The sequence below is a fragment of the Strix uralensis genome, chromosome 2 (genome assembly GCF_047716275.1).
Source record: "Strix uralensis isolate ZFMK-TIS-50842 chromosome 2, bStrUra1, whole genome shotgun sequence".
Taxonomy (NCBI): Eukaryota; Metazoa; Chordata; class Aves; order Strigiformes; family Strigidae; genus Strix; species Strix uralensis.
In genome coordinates, this window is record NC_133973.1 from 35,781,866 (window position 1) to 35,797,960 (window position 16,095).

The 16,095-nt window shown below is 36.2% G+C and overlaps 1 protein-coding gene across 5 annotated transcripts in view; it reads left to right on the plus strand.

The window, feature by feature from the left end:
• The window catches only part of DYRK1A (dual specificity tyrosine phosphorylation regulated kinase 1A), a 93,179-nt gene that overhangs the window by 25,768 nt on the left and 51,316 nt on the right, over window positions 1–16,095 (plus strand). For 4 of the 5 annotated variants that reach the window (XM_074858335.1, XM_074858337.1, XM_074858338.1 and 1 more), the window contains exon 2: window positions 4,713–4,791. The exons of the other annotated variant lie outside the window; for it this stretch is intronic. In XM_074858335.1, coding sequence (XP_074714436.1) covers window positions 4,782–4,791 — 10 coding nt within the window. In that variant the 5' untranslated portion in view covers window positions 4,713–4,781. The remainder of the gene's footprint in view (window positions 1–4,712; window positions 4,792–16,095) is intronic. 5 annotated transcript variants of the gene reach the window in all.

Sequence of the window (16,095 nt, forward strand, 5' to 3'; positions counted from 1 at the left end):
GTTGTCTGTGTAGTTTCAAGAACAGGCTGTTGAGATGCAGAATAACAACAGTTTAAGAAATTGCTATTGTATAGATTTATATATGCCTAGATCCGTTATATGTTAATAATGGTATGTTAACAATCCCATTTTTATGGTGTATATCTCAGGATAATTTTTCTAGTAAATAAATAAATATTTTTTGCTTCTAAGTAAGTATTTATATTTTATGTTGCTAGCAACAGGCCTGCCTGTATTTACCGAAGGTCAGTGACCTGAATTATGTTCATCTCTGACAACAGTGTGTGTAGTCATGAGGTATGCAGAGATTTCTCTAGTAGTTCATGAGTATGATTTCAGAAATTGCAAAATAACCTTTTCACAGAGGAAAAACTTCCAGAACTTTGTTGTGATTAATTTGCAAAAGGTGCCATATCGAATCTTACAATACAGTGGTAATGAATAAGGAAATTAAATCTATATACAAAGTGTTTAAATTAGTGAAGTATAAAAAGTAAAACTCTCCCTGGCAGACTTTTAATTCAAGATATTGGGTGTGCTATTGTTGATTTTCTGAAAACTCTTATTTAAATTTGTTATGGAAAGAATTCTTCATATATGCTTAAAATTAAAGCAAAATTGGAGTGTAAATGTGGCCTTTCTTTAAAGATGTTTGATAGTTGCCTTTAACACTTTGCAAACTTGCACTGAATACAATTGGATAGAATCTTTTAACTCTAGATGCTTTGAATTAGTAACTATTAAACTAAATATGTAACATGACTTACATTCTTATGTTTATAAAATAATATAGTTTTAAAAAAAAAAGTCTTACTACTCTGCTGCATCTAGATTGAGCTGAACTGGCTTTCTACTGTGCTCATATGTAATAAAATTGTCCCCATTTGCAAAATCTCACGATCTGATTGATACCCAGCCAAACACAAAAAAGAGAAATGGGGGAGGATGATGAAGCATCTTCAGAGAGACGTAATGGTTTTTGCACTTTAACTTTTAGGTTTTTTAGAAGTATGATTGCTCTGAAACCAACTTTGATTTACAGTGAACCTGTTGACATAAGTTGGGTATTGAGTGTTTTGAAGGAAGGAGTGGAGCTGTTAAGGAATACAGTGGAATAGAACCTTAGTCCTCAAAGAGGCTAACAGGCAAACCAGGCTTATGGTGTAAGGAAAAGCCAAAGCTTTATTTTTCACAGTCACCATCTTTATAATATGGTGGGGTATAACATGGCATAAAATGTACTCAGCATCTTTGGCTTATCTAGCAAAAGATTTTGTAGTAAAGCTGAACTCTACACTTGAAATTATTAATGAATATGGAGTGGTTTGGGTAGGTAATCCCATTATCTGTATGTTGAGATCAGAGGAGCACTGTGTGTGGGTTGGAGAGATGAAGAGTAGAAAGCAACAGTAATTAAAATAGGAAATAAAAGCATGAAGTAAAGTTTTAGCATAGTAGCTTAATACACACTTGATTTCTAAGAACTGCTCTCTTTGTTTAAATGAAAGACTTGAGTTTTTATTCTTTTGGTTGTTATGCCACTTTCAGTAATTTGCTTTTCAACACCTTTCTTGGGATCTCTTCCTCCCTCCACTCTTTTATTTCCAATTCACTTCAGTTCTATAGCAGTAAGTAGATCAAACTGGGTTCTTGAAGCCCAGTAAATGTTATTATTAAGGGGATTCTTCTAGTAATGATTTTACAGACTGTGGAATGAGTGGGATTTGTGCTTGCCTGCTCTTGTCATCAATTTATTATCTGAACCAGGACGCCCTTGTATGGGCTGTGTAAAAAGGCCTTTTGGTTTTAAGAACTTGGCAATGCAGAAGCACAGCAGAAGACACTCAGTTACTGAGTTTAATGTGTTACCCCTGCAGCTATTATATGTGATTTGGTTGTATCTGTTAAAAAAAAAAAAAAAAAAAAGTTTAAAATGTTACCCTTTTATGTTGTGTGTCTATGATGCTGTTACCATCACAGTAACTCATTGTCTTTGTTCTCTGCTACTGTTTTAAGATTACTTTTTATGTTGTGGATCACTTCTCAGAATACAGTGCTACAAACCTGCCTTTCCACTCTGGGTTTTAATTCCACTTTAGTTGTCCAGTTCTTCAGAATGTGATAATTGTTGGAGAGTTGTGAGGAGACTGAAGAAACCCATTGTTTTGTGATGGATATGTTTTGCTAGTTAGGTGTGAAGTGGGTGGATGTATTGGTTCCCTGTTAATAACCTGTTGATGACTTCATAGTTACATCAGCAACTCTTACTGTCAGTAGCTCTAACATCATCTTCTAAATTCTAAAATAATTCAGATCTGTGGTTTCTCATTTCTTATACTTCTGTGAATTCTTTGAAAGATAAATACTTTTTCAGAGTTAGTATTATAAGTGATCTTAAAAATAACCTAGATTAATTTCCAATCAGCAAAAAGCATAGCTTCCTGTGTGTATGAAGTTGCTTTACTGCTTTGACAAAATCAGCTGTGTGATTTCAAGTTCTGTAGCTATAGCTTGGTAGTCTTTGTGTTTATTGGATAGTATGTTCTTATCAACTGATTTCCTCCTCTTATGGTTTGGAATAGAGTTGGCAGTCTGTTGCCCACGACAGTGCTTTATGTTGCTAGCGTTGCAGTCAGTTTGATACAACATTAGGCTGTTGTAAAGCGCCGGAGATGTGCTAATGTGCTGCTTTTGGAGCTTACCATTCCCATTGTAGAACTGGCAGAAGACAATGTATGAATGCTCTACGATCTGTTTTGGCTGAAAATCAGCTAGCTTTGCTCATGTTTGTTGATAGTTTGAACTAAGCTGGCTTATTGAAACTGGCCTTGTACTAATGCAAATGAGAGGTGATCCTTGCTGTATTTGAGCTAGAGTAGTAAAGACAAAAGAGTCATGCCTTCAGTCCCTGCAGCTACCAGTGGAAAAGGCTTTCTCTAATCTTAGTGTCCACAGATACTGTAGTTAATAATAATAAAAAATAATAATAAAAGTAACTTGGACAGAGAGAACTTTCAAAAATGAGATTATAGCTCTGTAGCCTTAAAACACCTAACTAGGCTGAACATATCTGGTGCTCCAGGACTTCTGTTGTTTGTGTGTTTGTTTGTTTAAATCCAGGGACTATTTAGTGCAAAGAAGAGAAGAGTTTGCTATTTCTTCCTTTTTTCTTGTTCTTGAATACAAGTGGCTGCCTCTGCTGTGTTTAGTGGGACTAAGCTCAGTGCAAGACACTAAGTCTGTCTCTGTAATGTATACGCTTAGCACATGTACCAGACTGAATCTTTTATCCAAATTGAAGCAATTTAGACATCAGAGTGCCTAGTTTGTAGGGTCTTGTGTAGCCTTAGGCAGTACTCATCAGCCTTGACAAGTTCATGACTGCTGTGGATGTGATAGTGACATTCTAGGTCTCTGGAACTTCAGCAGTAAAAAACTAAGGCTGTTGATTCATGGTGTGACATGGCCAGTTTTTGTTTGCCCCCTCTGTCTTTTGGAGGCATAACAGCAAGAATTCACCTGCTTGTAAAATAACAACAGAACTGCTGAAACATGTGCCCCTACATGTATCAAAAAAGTAATTCTTCCTTGTCTTCCTCCCACCCTTTTTTGTTTGTGTGTGTCTGTGAATGCATGTCACATCAGGAAGAAGCTAGTGTGGTGACAGAAAAACTAGCTCGGTTTAGGGTATATACAGTGTTTAAGCAGTCACTGCTGATGAAGAAACGGAGTGAATTGCAACATTGTCTGCTCAGATTGCAGTATCTAAGTGCATTTTAGGCTCGACACACTTTCTTGGAGTTACGTATATCAGGAGGTGTTTAAATAGTGATAATCAAGACCCTACAATTTGAGCTGTTATGTAATTTGCAGAGGTTCTTTAAAATTCTCAGTAATTTGTAAGTGGTTTTGGTATCTTCGTAGGTTGTAGACTACCAATGATATTTAGTTGGAGAACAAGTGAAAAGCAAATACTTGAAAAATACTTTGACCAGGGGTTGGTTAGTTGTTGGGTGTTATGTTTTGGAGCTTGGTGGTTTCTTTAGGTGTTTTTGGTTTGGTTTTTTATACTCCCACCATTCTTTTTAACTTCTGCTAATGATTTCTTCCTAGAAACTCATGTCTTTATATCACTTTGTCTTGTAGAAGGTTAATTTTTCTGAGCATGTTTTAATTTGTTGTAAGGTGAGCCTAATTCAATTTCATGTGAGAGGAGGAAAAAATGGACTTGCACATGTATGGATTTATGTGCGCTTACAGCTCATAGTTTGTTGATTTGCTAAAATCCCACATAAGCTCAGTCATGTTTTATAAATTTTGTCCTGAGTTTCTGTAAAAATCCACATATTTAGGGCTTTGCAAATATGGGTAACTATCAGTAATTCCACTTTTGCAGGTTTGAGAAGAGCTTTTTTTCAGAACTGTTCAATGACTAGTTGAAATTTAAGTTAATCTCTGAAATTTTGACTCTTAGATACATTTTTCTAACAATAGATGTCAGTGGAAGATAGTCTTTGTAATGTCTCTTTCTACTTTTACTGTTGGAAAACTTCGTTTTCTGTTGGAACTTCCTTGGTTTAGCTCTGTGATTATACCTGAGAGCTAGGGTTGAACTCAGTGCTATGTGGATCTTGTAGAACGGAGGTTTAAATTTTTTGTAGGTATCTCATTAGTTTGTATTTACATTTACTTCTTTTTCTCTTCATTTGCAGTGTTAATTGCTGCTGGACTCCCCTGTCCCCCACATCCCCGCAGGATGATATGAGACTTGAAAGAAGACGATGCATACAGGTGATCTTTTTTTCAAGGGCTTTAGAAGGGAAATTATTTGATGGTTTTGGTCTACTTTTTGTTTCTATTCCATTCTCTGTACCCCCAAAATGATGTTGTTCCAACCTTAGTAGAATATTTAAAAACCTGCAGAATTCTGAAATCTTCCTTTGCCCTTTGAAACTCTTCTGCAGCTATCCAGGAAGAAAATGGGTTTCCCTGAACGGAAATAACCATTTCCAAAGTTTTATGCAAAAAAGGGGTTTGCTTTTAAACATGGTGACTAACTGTACTGCTTTTAGTCTTGTCTTGTTTGTTATTGCCCTCTTTTAAGGCCCCCCACATGCCAACAGATGTATGTCACCTATTTAGTGACACACTATTTCTATCATTCGTTAACTTTCTTTTCAAGAAATGTTATGGATCCATCTGCAGAGCATAGCAAATTAATAGCTTATAAGAGTTCACTGTGCCTTATCAGATGCTTATGTCCAGTTACTGTAGGATTTCTCAGGAACTGAGGATGGGATCTTTGAACATCTTTTAAAGTCACTAGCCGTTCTTAAAATTGATGTTTTAGGAAGTTCTTCCATTTTTTGCTCATTGAAATACTGTACGTGCCAAGTGTATTTGCAGATTAAATTGCTTATTTTTATGATACTGTTCTGCTGGAAATACGGTTAATATTTTGACATGAAAAGTTATGATCAGCAGAAGTAGAATAAAATTCAGGTTGTACAGGAGGATTGGTAGTTTTTTATACCCAAATGCCCTTATTTGAGCCATGAACAGTGCTGTGACTTAGATTTTGAGGCCTAGAGCAGTGAAGTACACAAGACAGATCTTTCATTTGCTTGTTCAGCTTTAAAACCCATGAATCCTTGGGGCTGCAAAAAAAGCTAGATAGATTTACGTATGCATGCAGATCATCTCCTGATTGACAGTTTTCAGTTGCATCAGCTGTTCATGCATAAACAGCTTTAGAGGGTATATTTACATGGAGCATGTTGGATTAAGACCAAGATGCTGTAAGTGGATATTTCATTCTGTGAAAACGAAACATTCGTTCATTCCAGTTGAACGTCTGTAAGTTGTATGTTGATAGCTCAAGTAAAACTGGGTCTGAAGAATTCTAAAATTAGGTGGGGCAAAGAAGAGGGGAAAGAAAAAATATTCTGAAGGGATATTTCAGTTATTTTAAATATATAAATCTAGAGGTATAACATTTAAAGTTTCAAAATTGAATCTTTCAATGTTCTGTTGAATTTTTGCAGCTCTGTTTAGTAGGCATTCATTGCAGTTGATACCATTGTAGGTCATTTGCTTGTTGTGGTGTGGATTGAAATACAGCCCAACTTAAATATTGAGAAAATGGTTTGAAAGCTTTAAAAGTATTTGGCCCACGACTGAAAGGAGAGATATCATTATGAAATCGTACTTCATGTATCTTACACTTTGAGAGAATTAAATTTCATATTGTAATACATTAATCTGATTTAAAGCTTAAAACTTAAGCACTTTCAATTTTGGCCAGGATTTCTGATGATGGGGAGCTTGTAGAATTACGAGCTTAAAGAGCAGAAATATATACAAGATTCTGAATTTTAAGTAGTAATTCTATCTTCTAAAGCCCAAATTCTTTATTTAGAAGTCCCATAATAAAATACAGTGTGAAAAACCATGTACCTTGACAAAGACTTTCAGGCTTCTGACATGTCATATAAGTTAGACAAGTAAGATTTATTTGCAGTTTTCTGTTTATTAGGAGAGCCAATATTAGTATGCTGAGGTTCTGAGAATAAATGCGATTTGCATGCCTTAAAATGAAAAAATGTACTGTAATTATTTTGTAATGCAGTAACAGCAAGAGTCATATGGTGACTCGGCTGATATCTTTCTCAAGTTCAAAGTAGCTGGTGAAAGCTCAGGCCAGAAATTGAAAGGTTTTGTGGTTATTGAGGATGGTTCTTTTGCATTTTCAACAAGGCTTGGCTTTTGAGGGTGACTGATCAGAGATGCCTGGTAATATCTAAGCTACCTTTGGCTAAAGCATGAAAGCCTCTATAGGGTCAATAAATTCTTTATTACGATGGGCATCATTTCATTTCGCTGGAAACTGACCTACTCTAAAACCCTAAAATTAACCACAGCATAACTGGGGGAAACAATTCTCTTGAGGAAGGGGATTTTCTCACTTTTTCTATCTTGGAATACTTAAATTTTAGATCACACTTAAGCTGAAAACACAGGAATGTATTAAGGTCCACTGCTTTAAAAAAAAAAAAAAAAAGTGAAAATATGAAGAAATTATGATACTGAATCTTATTTTCTAATTTGTCTGACCAGGAAGACAGATTTGCAGCGTGTCTGACTTGTCTTTTTGCCCTGTTCTTAGCACCTATGATACGTAGGAGACATATAGAGAAAGGCATTTCAATATGCTGTTTGGACAACTGAAAGATTTTCAATAATTGCTTTTTGTCCATCTTGTTAACTTGTAGATTTTGTAGGATCTATACTGCTTTTCTGTGAAACACTCTGCAAAAAGCAAAGCTGGGGATTCAGCTCATAGGAAAAGCTAAATTTATATTTCAGACATGCTTGCGCATTACAAGTGGATGTTGTGATAACAAAGTTTTGCCTAAAATGTGGTTTCTGATAAAAAAAATATTTTCATAATGTGAATTTTTCTTTTTTACTTCTTTGTACTTTGAAAGTCAGTCTCTCCAGGACATTTTGTGAAAGAAAGGAACCTTAAGTACCAATGCTATTCCTGCCATTATGGTTGTAGTTATTATGCTGATAATCATACTAGCAAGTGTTTACTTTTTATGGTGTAATCAAATTTGGGATTGTGCTGTGTATTTACAAACAAGGATTCATCTCATGTTTAAAAGTTCATGTTCTCAAAGTGATTGCTACATCTTGTCCTGCACCTGTTAAGCAGAGTATGACTGTGTGGTTGGTTGTTACTTTTCCCCTTCCTCTTTGTGGAGGCTACCTTATAAAAATGGATTGGATTTATAGCAGAGAACTTTCTGGTTTTGTCTTTGATTTTTCTAGTTGGCTGCAGCCTAGGAATACGTAACTAAAAATAATTAGTTGTCAGATCTTTAAGCTTTTTGAAGAGCTTAAAGCTTCTTGTCTTAACCTTTGTAAGAAAAGGGCTCATATCTCAGTTGAGAGTATAAAGGACTGGTATAGATCTGTTAAACCAAAAGTACAAGTTCCAGAAGGATCCATTCCTTAACACCATATACTGATCCTCTCAGAAGAGATTAACTAGTAACAGTTAATTGTTGAAGTATGGTTCTTGAAAGCAGAAGGGAAGGAAAAAGAGTCTGCATGTTCTGAACTGCTTTTAGATGATGATGCACTTCATATTAAAACACAACAGATAACTCTTCCTGATTTAGAAGGCCATTGAACAACACTGTTTGGGACATTTCTGCATACTAAGGGCAGCATGGAAACAGGCTAACTGTTATCAGTTATATCTTAAATAGACATATACAATATATGAATATTACAGTATTTTTGTCCAATTCTTATACCTATACAAACTGATCCAGAGGTCTGATCATGTAAAATCATTAAAAAGAAGAGTAGGGTGGTTATTTTATCTTCAATTGTACAGTAGAATTTATCATGTATTAACTTTATTTTTTTAACACATTCACATTTTCATGGGTAAATTTGAATGCAGAAAACAGATCAAAATAATAGTTGTATCAAATTCTTCTCTTCATCATCATGAAAATACACTGAATGCACCAGAGATGTTGAGAACCAAGCAAGTGATATAAAATGTGAAAATTTTATATTTGTTTGATAAAACACTGGAAGTGATCATACTGCTCTTATCTTTAAAAAATATTGTTCATGTTTGGAAAAGGGAAAAAAGAAGCCATTCCAATACTACTCAATAAGAATAGTGCAAGAACAATGAAATAGTAAGTACTTGCATGGATACTTGCCTTTTGTAGTTGTTTTTTTTTTCCCCCAGCTGCATTGCTTATTAAAATATAACAAGTACAGAATAAAGACTTCTGGGAAGTTCTTGGATTGGGTTGAGCTTATAGTCTTGCAAGTGTTCAGGTGTTAGTTTTATGTAAGAGTAGAATGAAAATTTAGAATTGGGCCATGTCTCTCACATGTCGTATTTGTAATATTTTAGCTGCTGATTTCATTGAGCCTGTAGCTATTTTGAAGAATGTTTTTATATGTCAGTAGTAAAAAAACAAACCAAAAAAACCCCACTGTTACTCTGTAGTTAGAAAAAACTTGTGTCCAATACTGCTGCTCCATACGGAACCAGTGTGGGCCGGTTCCGGTTTTGTTTCTGATTGGTGCCTCTCATTCCAATTAGGCTGATTCTGTCCACCAGTAACTTGTTCACATATTTGACTGTATTGTTTCGGGCAGTTTTTATTGGATACTCAGGTCTTGGCTGGGCAGATAAACAGAAGGTTAACATAAACAGAAGATACCAAGAAAATAATGTAAGAGACAGGGTTGCTCATTAGTAGTGGAAGTTTTAAATAAAGATAGCTAATGAGCACTTCACATGAATAGGAATGCTTTTAGGGTTAACCACTATTTTACATAGATAACTCCCTTTGCAGGAGTTGTTCGTGCTGTCTTTCTGCCTGTTAGTTTTTTGTCAGCAGTTGTGAGAAAGCAGTCAGGAACAAGTTGAACGCAGTTGCTTACTGAAGGGCAACAGTTATCATAATGAAAGTGGAAGTTCTGCTTTTCAGAAATGGAGTCATTGACCTCAATGAATGATAACCTTGAAGTCAAGAGACTAGATTAATGCTCTAGTTTCTGTATTTGAGATCAGAAATGTGAAGACCTGGACAGCTAAAGTTAGATTCATGCATCCATATTTAAAAAGAAGTTGCCTATTTAAAAGAAAAGGGATTTTTTTTTTCCCTCCTCCAAAATTGCTTAGTACCCGTGATATTGAAGATCTAAGTTTTTAGCCTTAGTCCTCACTGAAAAGGAAACAAATGACAAAAATCCTGTTCCAGGGTTTTGGCATGTAAGTATAGCCTGGTGGAGAATGCTACTTTTCTTATTTGGGAACAGACTGAAGCATCTAAAACAGAAGATCTTTAGAGGCCTCTGGTTTTATTTAATTTGCTTCCTCTTAAGAGAGAGCAGCTCTCTTTCTCTTCAGAGATATGTGTGAATTCCTGTAGAGAGCCCTGCTAGTAGTTGTATAGGATTTTTTCATGTCTGGAAGTTTTATATGTGTTTTGCAGCAAAAGTAATTGAAATATTCTTTCTTAGGCTGTTCATAAGAGTGCTTGGTGGGGCTCACAGGGGCATTGGGTGGCAGTAGTCAGTAACAGCATGTTTCTTCAGGAGGGCAGGGGCGGTGCAGAGCTCCAGCCACTGCAGCTTAGTCTCCCTCTCCCGTGTTGGTGGAGTTGGGGTGTTGTCAGATCAGGGGACCACTGAGATAGGAGATTCAGAGGAGCTTTGTGCTTTCAAAAACTGCATAATGCTTGAAATAAAAGTATCTTAAAGATATACATCTATAGTTTTAACATTTTAGAAAAGTAATTTCTATTAATTTTGTATCCTGATTTATGTGGTCCTCTTTTTTAAAAACGTTTTTTTGAGGTAACTTTCAACAAAGTATTAAGTGATGACATTTCTTTTTAATAAACAGTAGAGCTCTAGCAGCTATATTTCAAGGCTGAAATTTGTTCCCGTTACCTATTTCTAAGAGCAAAGACTCACTTAGACTTGAGAAAAATTTGAATTTTAACAAAAAATTCAATTTCAGATTAAGAATTACAATCTTAACTATTATAAAAAAATATTATACATTTACAGAATTACTGGTCAGTCCACTGAGAATGCCCAAGGCCTACAATGAATGTAACACTACAAATATAGAGTCTATCTTATAGCCCTTAAAGTCATCAAATGAGCAGCTGTAATGAAAAAGCCCCTGTGGTGTCAGTCTGTGAATGAAAAGTAAAGGTTCTCTTGGGTAACGCAGTAATAGGATGGCTAGACTGCATTTAGAGCTGCTAATACAGTCTTGGCATTGTGCTATATCATGTTGACTTACTGGCTCAGGTGTTTGCTAGTATGAGCGTTCTGTCTTATGCATCATACTATATAGCAGACAGCTGGTTTTGTTCTGTTTCGTGTGCTTTTGGGAGCAAACCGCATTCATAGAGTGATAGTTTTCCTGGGTTGGGAGGTTTCTGAGTGAAGTTAGGAGTGGGGATGGGCTTTGAAGTGAATCTTAGCCTTACGCTTCTTGGGGGAAGGCCACTGCTTTCTATCTAGAGGAAGCTTCTTCCCTTGAACTCAGCAATGGGCAACACTAGTTCAGGAGCTTGCCCTTTACAGCTTTTTAAGAATCACATCTGAAGTCTTGCATTTCCAAAGTACATCTTAGGGTGCAAATCTTCCATTGCACACAGCAGTAGCTTGGTTTGGATTTGCTATTTGTGGAGACAAAATACCCTAAATTCATCAGTTTTGACCAGCCCTAGCACTAAACAAGCTTAATAGTGGCTTAACTTAAAACATGCCCCACTTTAGTTCCTTAGCATATCCTTTGTAGAATCCGTAAGAAGGGGAATACATGTTTGTAGGAGGCATCCTGTTTTACAAATCATGCAGTCAGATGTAGATGACCTCTCCCTCCATCCCTGAACAGTTCTATTCTTTTGGGGTTAGGTTTTGAAGTACAGAGAGAGAGAGAGAGTGTCCATAGGATGGCTCTCTTAACAGGCAGTCCTGAGTACCTGATAGTTCTTTGTAGGAAATCTGTTGATTATCAGGTGGGGGGAGGGGGGGTGGTGGTGGTGCAAGAACTATGCAAATATTGTTCATAGATCTTGCTGAAATTGGACACTGTAACTTCTTAAAAACTGTTATTTCTCTATTTCTAGTCTAGTCAGCCTGCTGTTTCCTATTCAGTTCAATTCATCCCTTGATACATGGTTTTTAATATGTTTATATTAAATGCTATTCCAGACAGTGGTGACCACACATTCTGTTAGCTTGATGCCTAACTGGTATGCCAAGCCAGTATATTACCAGTTTGTCAAAGCAACATACTATACGCTAAGACCTGATGATGGAGTTTTTTGCCTATTGTATGTAGGGGAGTAGGTGTTCCTGTCATCAGATTTTACGATGGCTTCCATGTCTTAATGTGCAATCAGCTATCCATGCTTATTAGCTTGGATATTTCCGTAAGACAATTTAAGGATATACTTGTCAGCCATTTTATGTCACTAGATGCAGTTCAGACATAATCTAAGTGGGTCTAGTTAAAACCTTCTGTACTAAGGAACATAATTAAGCTTGGAAAATATCATAAAACTGAGAATGTTTTCAGTTCTCAGATTTTCATCTCGACACTCTATTCTCAAAAGATAAGCTGTTATGGACAATGATTAGATTAGAGAGCAAGAAACAATAATTTGTTTTTATGAGTGGTGGTGAGACATCAAATTTGCAGTTTTGACCTTTCAGTTATCCTGGCAACAGTGGGTAATATGCAGCACGGCATATATTGATCAACCAAAGTGATATTCTGAAGGCTTGTTTCTGAGGCCTAGCACTTCATTGATACTCACATCTAACTCTTGTTGACGTTTTGCTGAGTTAAGTACCTAAATATCTTTGAAGATCTAGATTTTAGTATATTGCAGATGGAGACAGCTGTTGAACATATTTGCTATAAAGGTGGAACAGGTGGCAGCAGTTTTGTTCCAGACATAGAAGAGAGATTTGTTCTTGATTTCCTCTTCCCCCAAGGAAATCTGTTGGTGCCTGCGTTTTCCTAACCTAATTGGTTATTAAGGGTCCTTTAACAAACTGAGGATACAAGCATAGTATTAAGTTCTACTTGTACTGGTTAGTTCTGATTCTTCTAACTGATTTCTTTTTTGCATGCTCCTGACTTGTATTTCATTGTCTTACTGATCTACTTTACATGTGAACAGAGAATCCAACCTAAAGTTTGGTACACCACCCAACAGTGTTACCTTGTCTCACAGTGTCTTTACTAACATCACAGAGAATTTTAATATTTGTGCATCTTGCCTATTTGGGGTCAGTATCTCGGAGTGAACTTGCTGCTTGTTTGTACTACCTCTGAAATATAATGTAGAAGGATCAATAGATGTGCTCTGCCAGGAAATGAAGTAGGAGGATCGTGTTTGCAAAGGTGGGTGAAGTTGATGTCATTCTTACCTGGTTTGTGGACACAAGCAATGTTTTTCCTGGTTACGTAGGCAGTAAGGCATTTGAATAGAGAAGAAACGTTGTAATACTGTGATTATAGCCTGCAGTTCCTCAGGGCTGTCTTACTATTCCAGGGGAATAAATAACTATTTCTGGCAATACGTGAAGATCCCTGTACAGACCACAGCGATTACAGAAGTCCAAGAAGTGGGATGAATACAACAGTATTTTGATAGATTTGTTTTTAAATGCTAGCTTATCTGTAGTAGGACTTTCATCCATCTTCATGCTCCTCCAAGGTCACTGAATATGCCTAGATAGCTTGAACTGAGACTTCAAGTTTTTATATATTAGTAAAAGTATGTATGATTTCACCTGTTGTATTGAGCTCTGACTTGCTAGTAATGTCTAAGAAGTACATCAGATCCTTCTCTGTGAGTTGGATTGAATATAAAACTGGTGATATCTTCATGTAGGTACGGAATATTGGCTTACATGTATTAGATCAGCTTATTGACAGATATTTAAAAAAACCCAAACAAATAATGTTTACCAAGTTTTGTACCTTCCAGTAATCAGAGGCTTTGTGCTAGCTTGGATTGAAAGGGTGTGTTTGCCCTTTGAAATATTTCACTTAATAAATTTTATCAAAATACCTGTGAAAAGCAATGGATGTCCATCATACTTTCATTTACAACTTTGTTTTAGGTAGTGTTCCTTATTTTTATGTTAAGATGGTGCTTTAAGTGGGCTATGTGGGCTCCTTAAAGACTGTAAAAAAAAAAAAAAAAAAAAAGCAGTAATCTATTAATTGATTTGTTCTTGTTTCTGAAGTTAAACATTTTCTAAAACTTTTTGCTGTAAAATTAAGTAATCATGTTACAGTGCTGAGTAATTCTTGGAGATTTACCTGAGTAAAATGATGTATCCATAGCATATAGTTTAAGTGTATTTCTGTGCTTAATCTCAGAAGGTGGTGTACAAAAGCTAGTGTTTCTTTTAAGCTAAATGTTCATATCTCGGGAGTTTGCTCCAAAATTCAGTTTTTCAAAATCAGCATGTTAAGATGTTGAAGGAAAATTTTGATTCTAGCATTGAGATGATAAGTAAATAATTGAAAAAATATAAGGTAGTTTGTGTACTTCAATTTAGACTAGTGTGTGAAGATCTTTGCATGTATATGTTTTGTGCTTGGTGATCCTCAATATCAACTAACTGTTCCTGTCCTTTGATCTCACTGTGTAGTTGTCTGATTGGAGCATTAGCTTCTTTTAAACAAAGCACCTTGCAAAGAAACAGATTCACCAGGCCAGAATCTTCAAGCAAGCAGTGCAGTCTTTAGATGATATCTTTTGACATGTCTTCCCTCCTCTTTCTTTGCACCCCAGTATTTTACAAAAAACGCATTCGCAATTGAACCTTTTCTGTTTTGCCATTTTCACTATTTGGAAGGAGATTTTCTCAACATAGGTAGAAGACACTATTAGTAAGTATGCCAAAAGAGAGCTGCAAGAGCAGATGTAGTCAGAAGAGATTTAAGAATAAAATTTCACAGACAAAAAGGCCCACTTCTGTGTTAGTAAATTGAATGTTCCCAGCCACTGAAGCCGATCACATGGAACAGCACACATCTGTGCTAGTTAACTGTCCTAGCCTGTAAAACTGGGTGGCTGCCTGAAAGCTGCCTATTGGGAAGGATTCCTGGAACATGCTGACTGCCACACATTCCCAGGAGTTACTGGGGAAGAGTGCTAGTTGGAACTGATGCTATGAATGCTCTAACATTTTATGGACACAGTGGATCATAGTTCTGTGTTTAGGAACCTTCCTCGGCCCAGCTGACTCTGTTAGTATAGATGTACACAGCTGCTAGTTCTGTGTTTACTGAACTGTTAAGTCTGCTGTTGTCTACTAGTCCTTAAAGGAGGACTGGTAGAATCCTCTTCCCTTTCCCTTGGACCTTAATGTTGTCTCAGAAGAAGACTGGTCTTTTTCTTCCTGGTCAAAACAAAGAAAACACAGTCGTTTTACCTTTTCTTATGTATACATAATATGTAAATATATATATGTATGTAACTCTTTTTCCCTGACCTGGAGCTGCAGGAATATTCCTTTGCTTCCTTCTCACTTCCAAAGCCCCAGAGAATTTTGTGGTGTTTTTCTGTAGGATTTTTTCAAAAGTTCTATTTTCTTCCATCTTCTGACAAATTGTATCTGTAAAGTTGTTCTGGACCTCTGGCTTACACTGAGTTTATGGACTTTATGGGTCTTCATGACTTCTCTTCTGAAGAAAAGAGATTTCCCCCAGAAAAAAAGGCTGTTTCACACCCAAATCAATTGGTCAATTTTCAAGTGAGGGTTCTGCAACTTCAGTTTAGAATGCTGTGTTCAGCTTTGTATTCCTACAAAGATAGTGGTAGCAAAAGGCCCCAGGCAACAACTGTTTGAATCTTGAGAAAGGCGAAAAGTAGTTGTTGTGTTTTTTGTTTGTTTGGTGTTTTCTTCTATGTCTGGAGGCATGTGGAGCTCCAGGGGAAGGCAAGAAGCAAAACTTCATTTTTTCTTGGGAGAAATCCAGACTCTACAGGCTGCCATCCAAATGCAAAAATTCTGACACTCTGTTCAGAAAAAGTGCCACCAAAACGTAGCTAGCTGAATATTCCACTTTTTCAATAGAAGGCAGTTTCCTTAAATAGAATTTGTGAGCTAACTTAGTCTAGAGCAACGATTTGGGTTAAAAACACTGCCAGATCTATAGTGACGTCTTTTTACTTGAAGTCTTTCACTCTGGCTACAGGTATTCAACTCAGATGCATGTAAACACTCAATGTGCATTAAGAAAGCTGAGGAATAATTTGTGTCCAGTAACTCCATTATCTATAGCCTATATAATATGAATGAAAAATCTACTTCACCATTTTTCCAGGGAAGGAATTGGTAGAGAAAAGAATGGTATTCTTGCTTTGCACAAATACGCTTGCTCATGATTTACAGCTTGGTTAGAGTTTAAGAGTATTTTAATACAGTATTTTATTGTTTCACTTTGTATCATACCTTTTTTGCAAAGATCTGAATTTATTAACAGTATCGTTTTGCCAT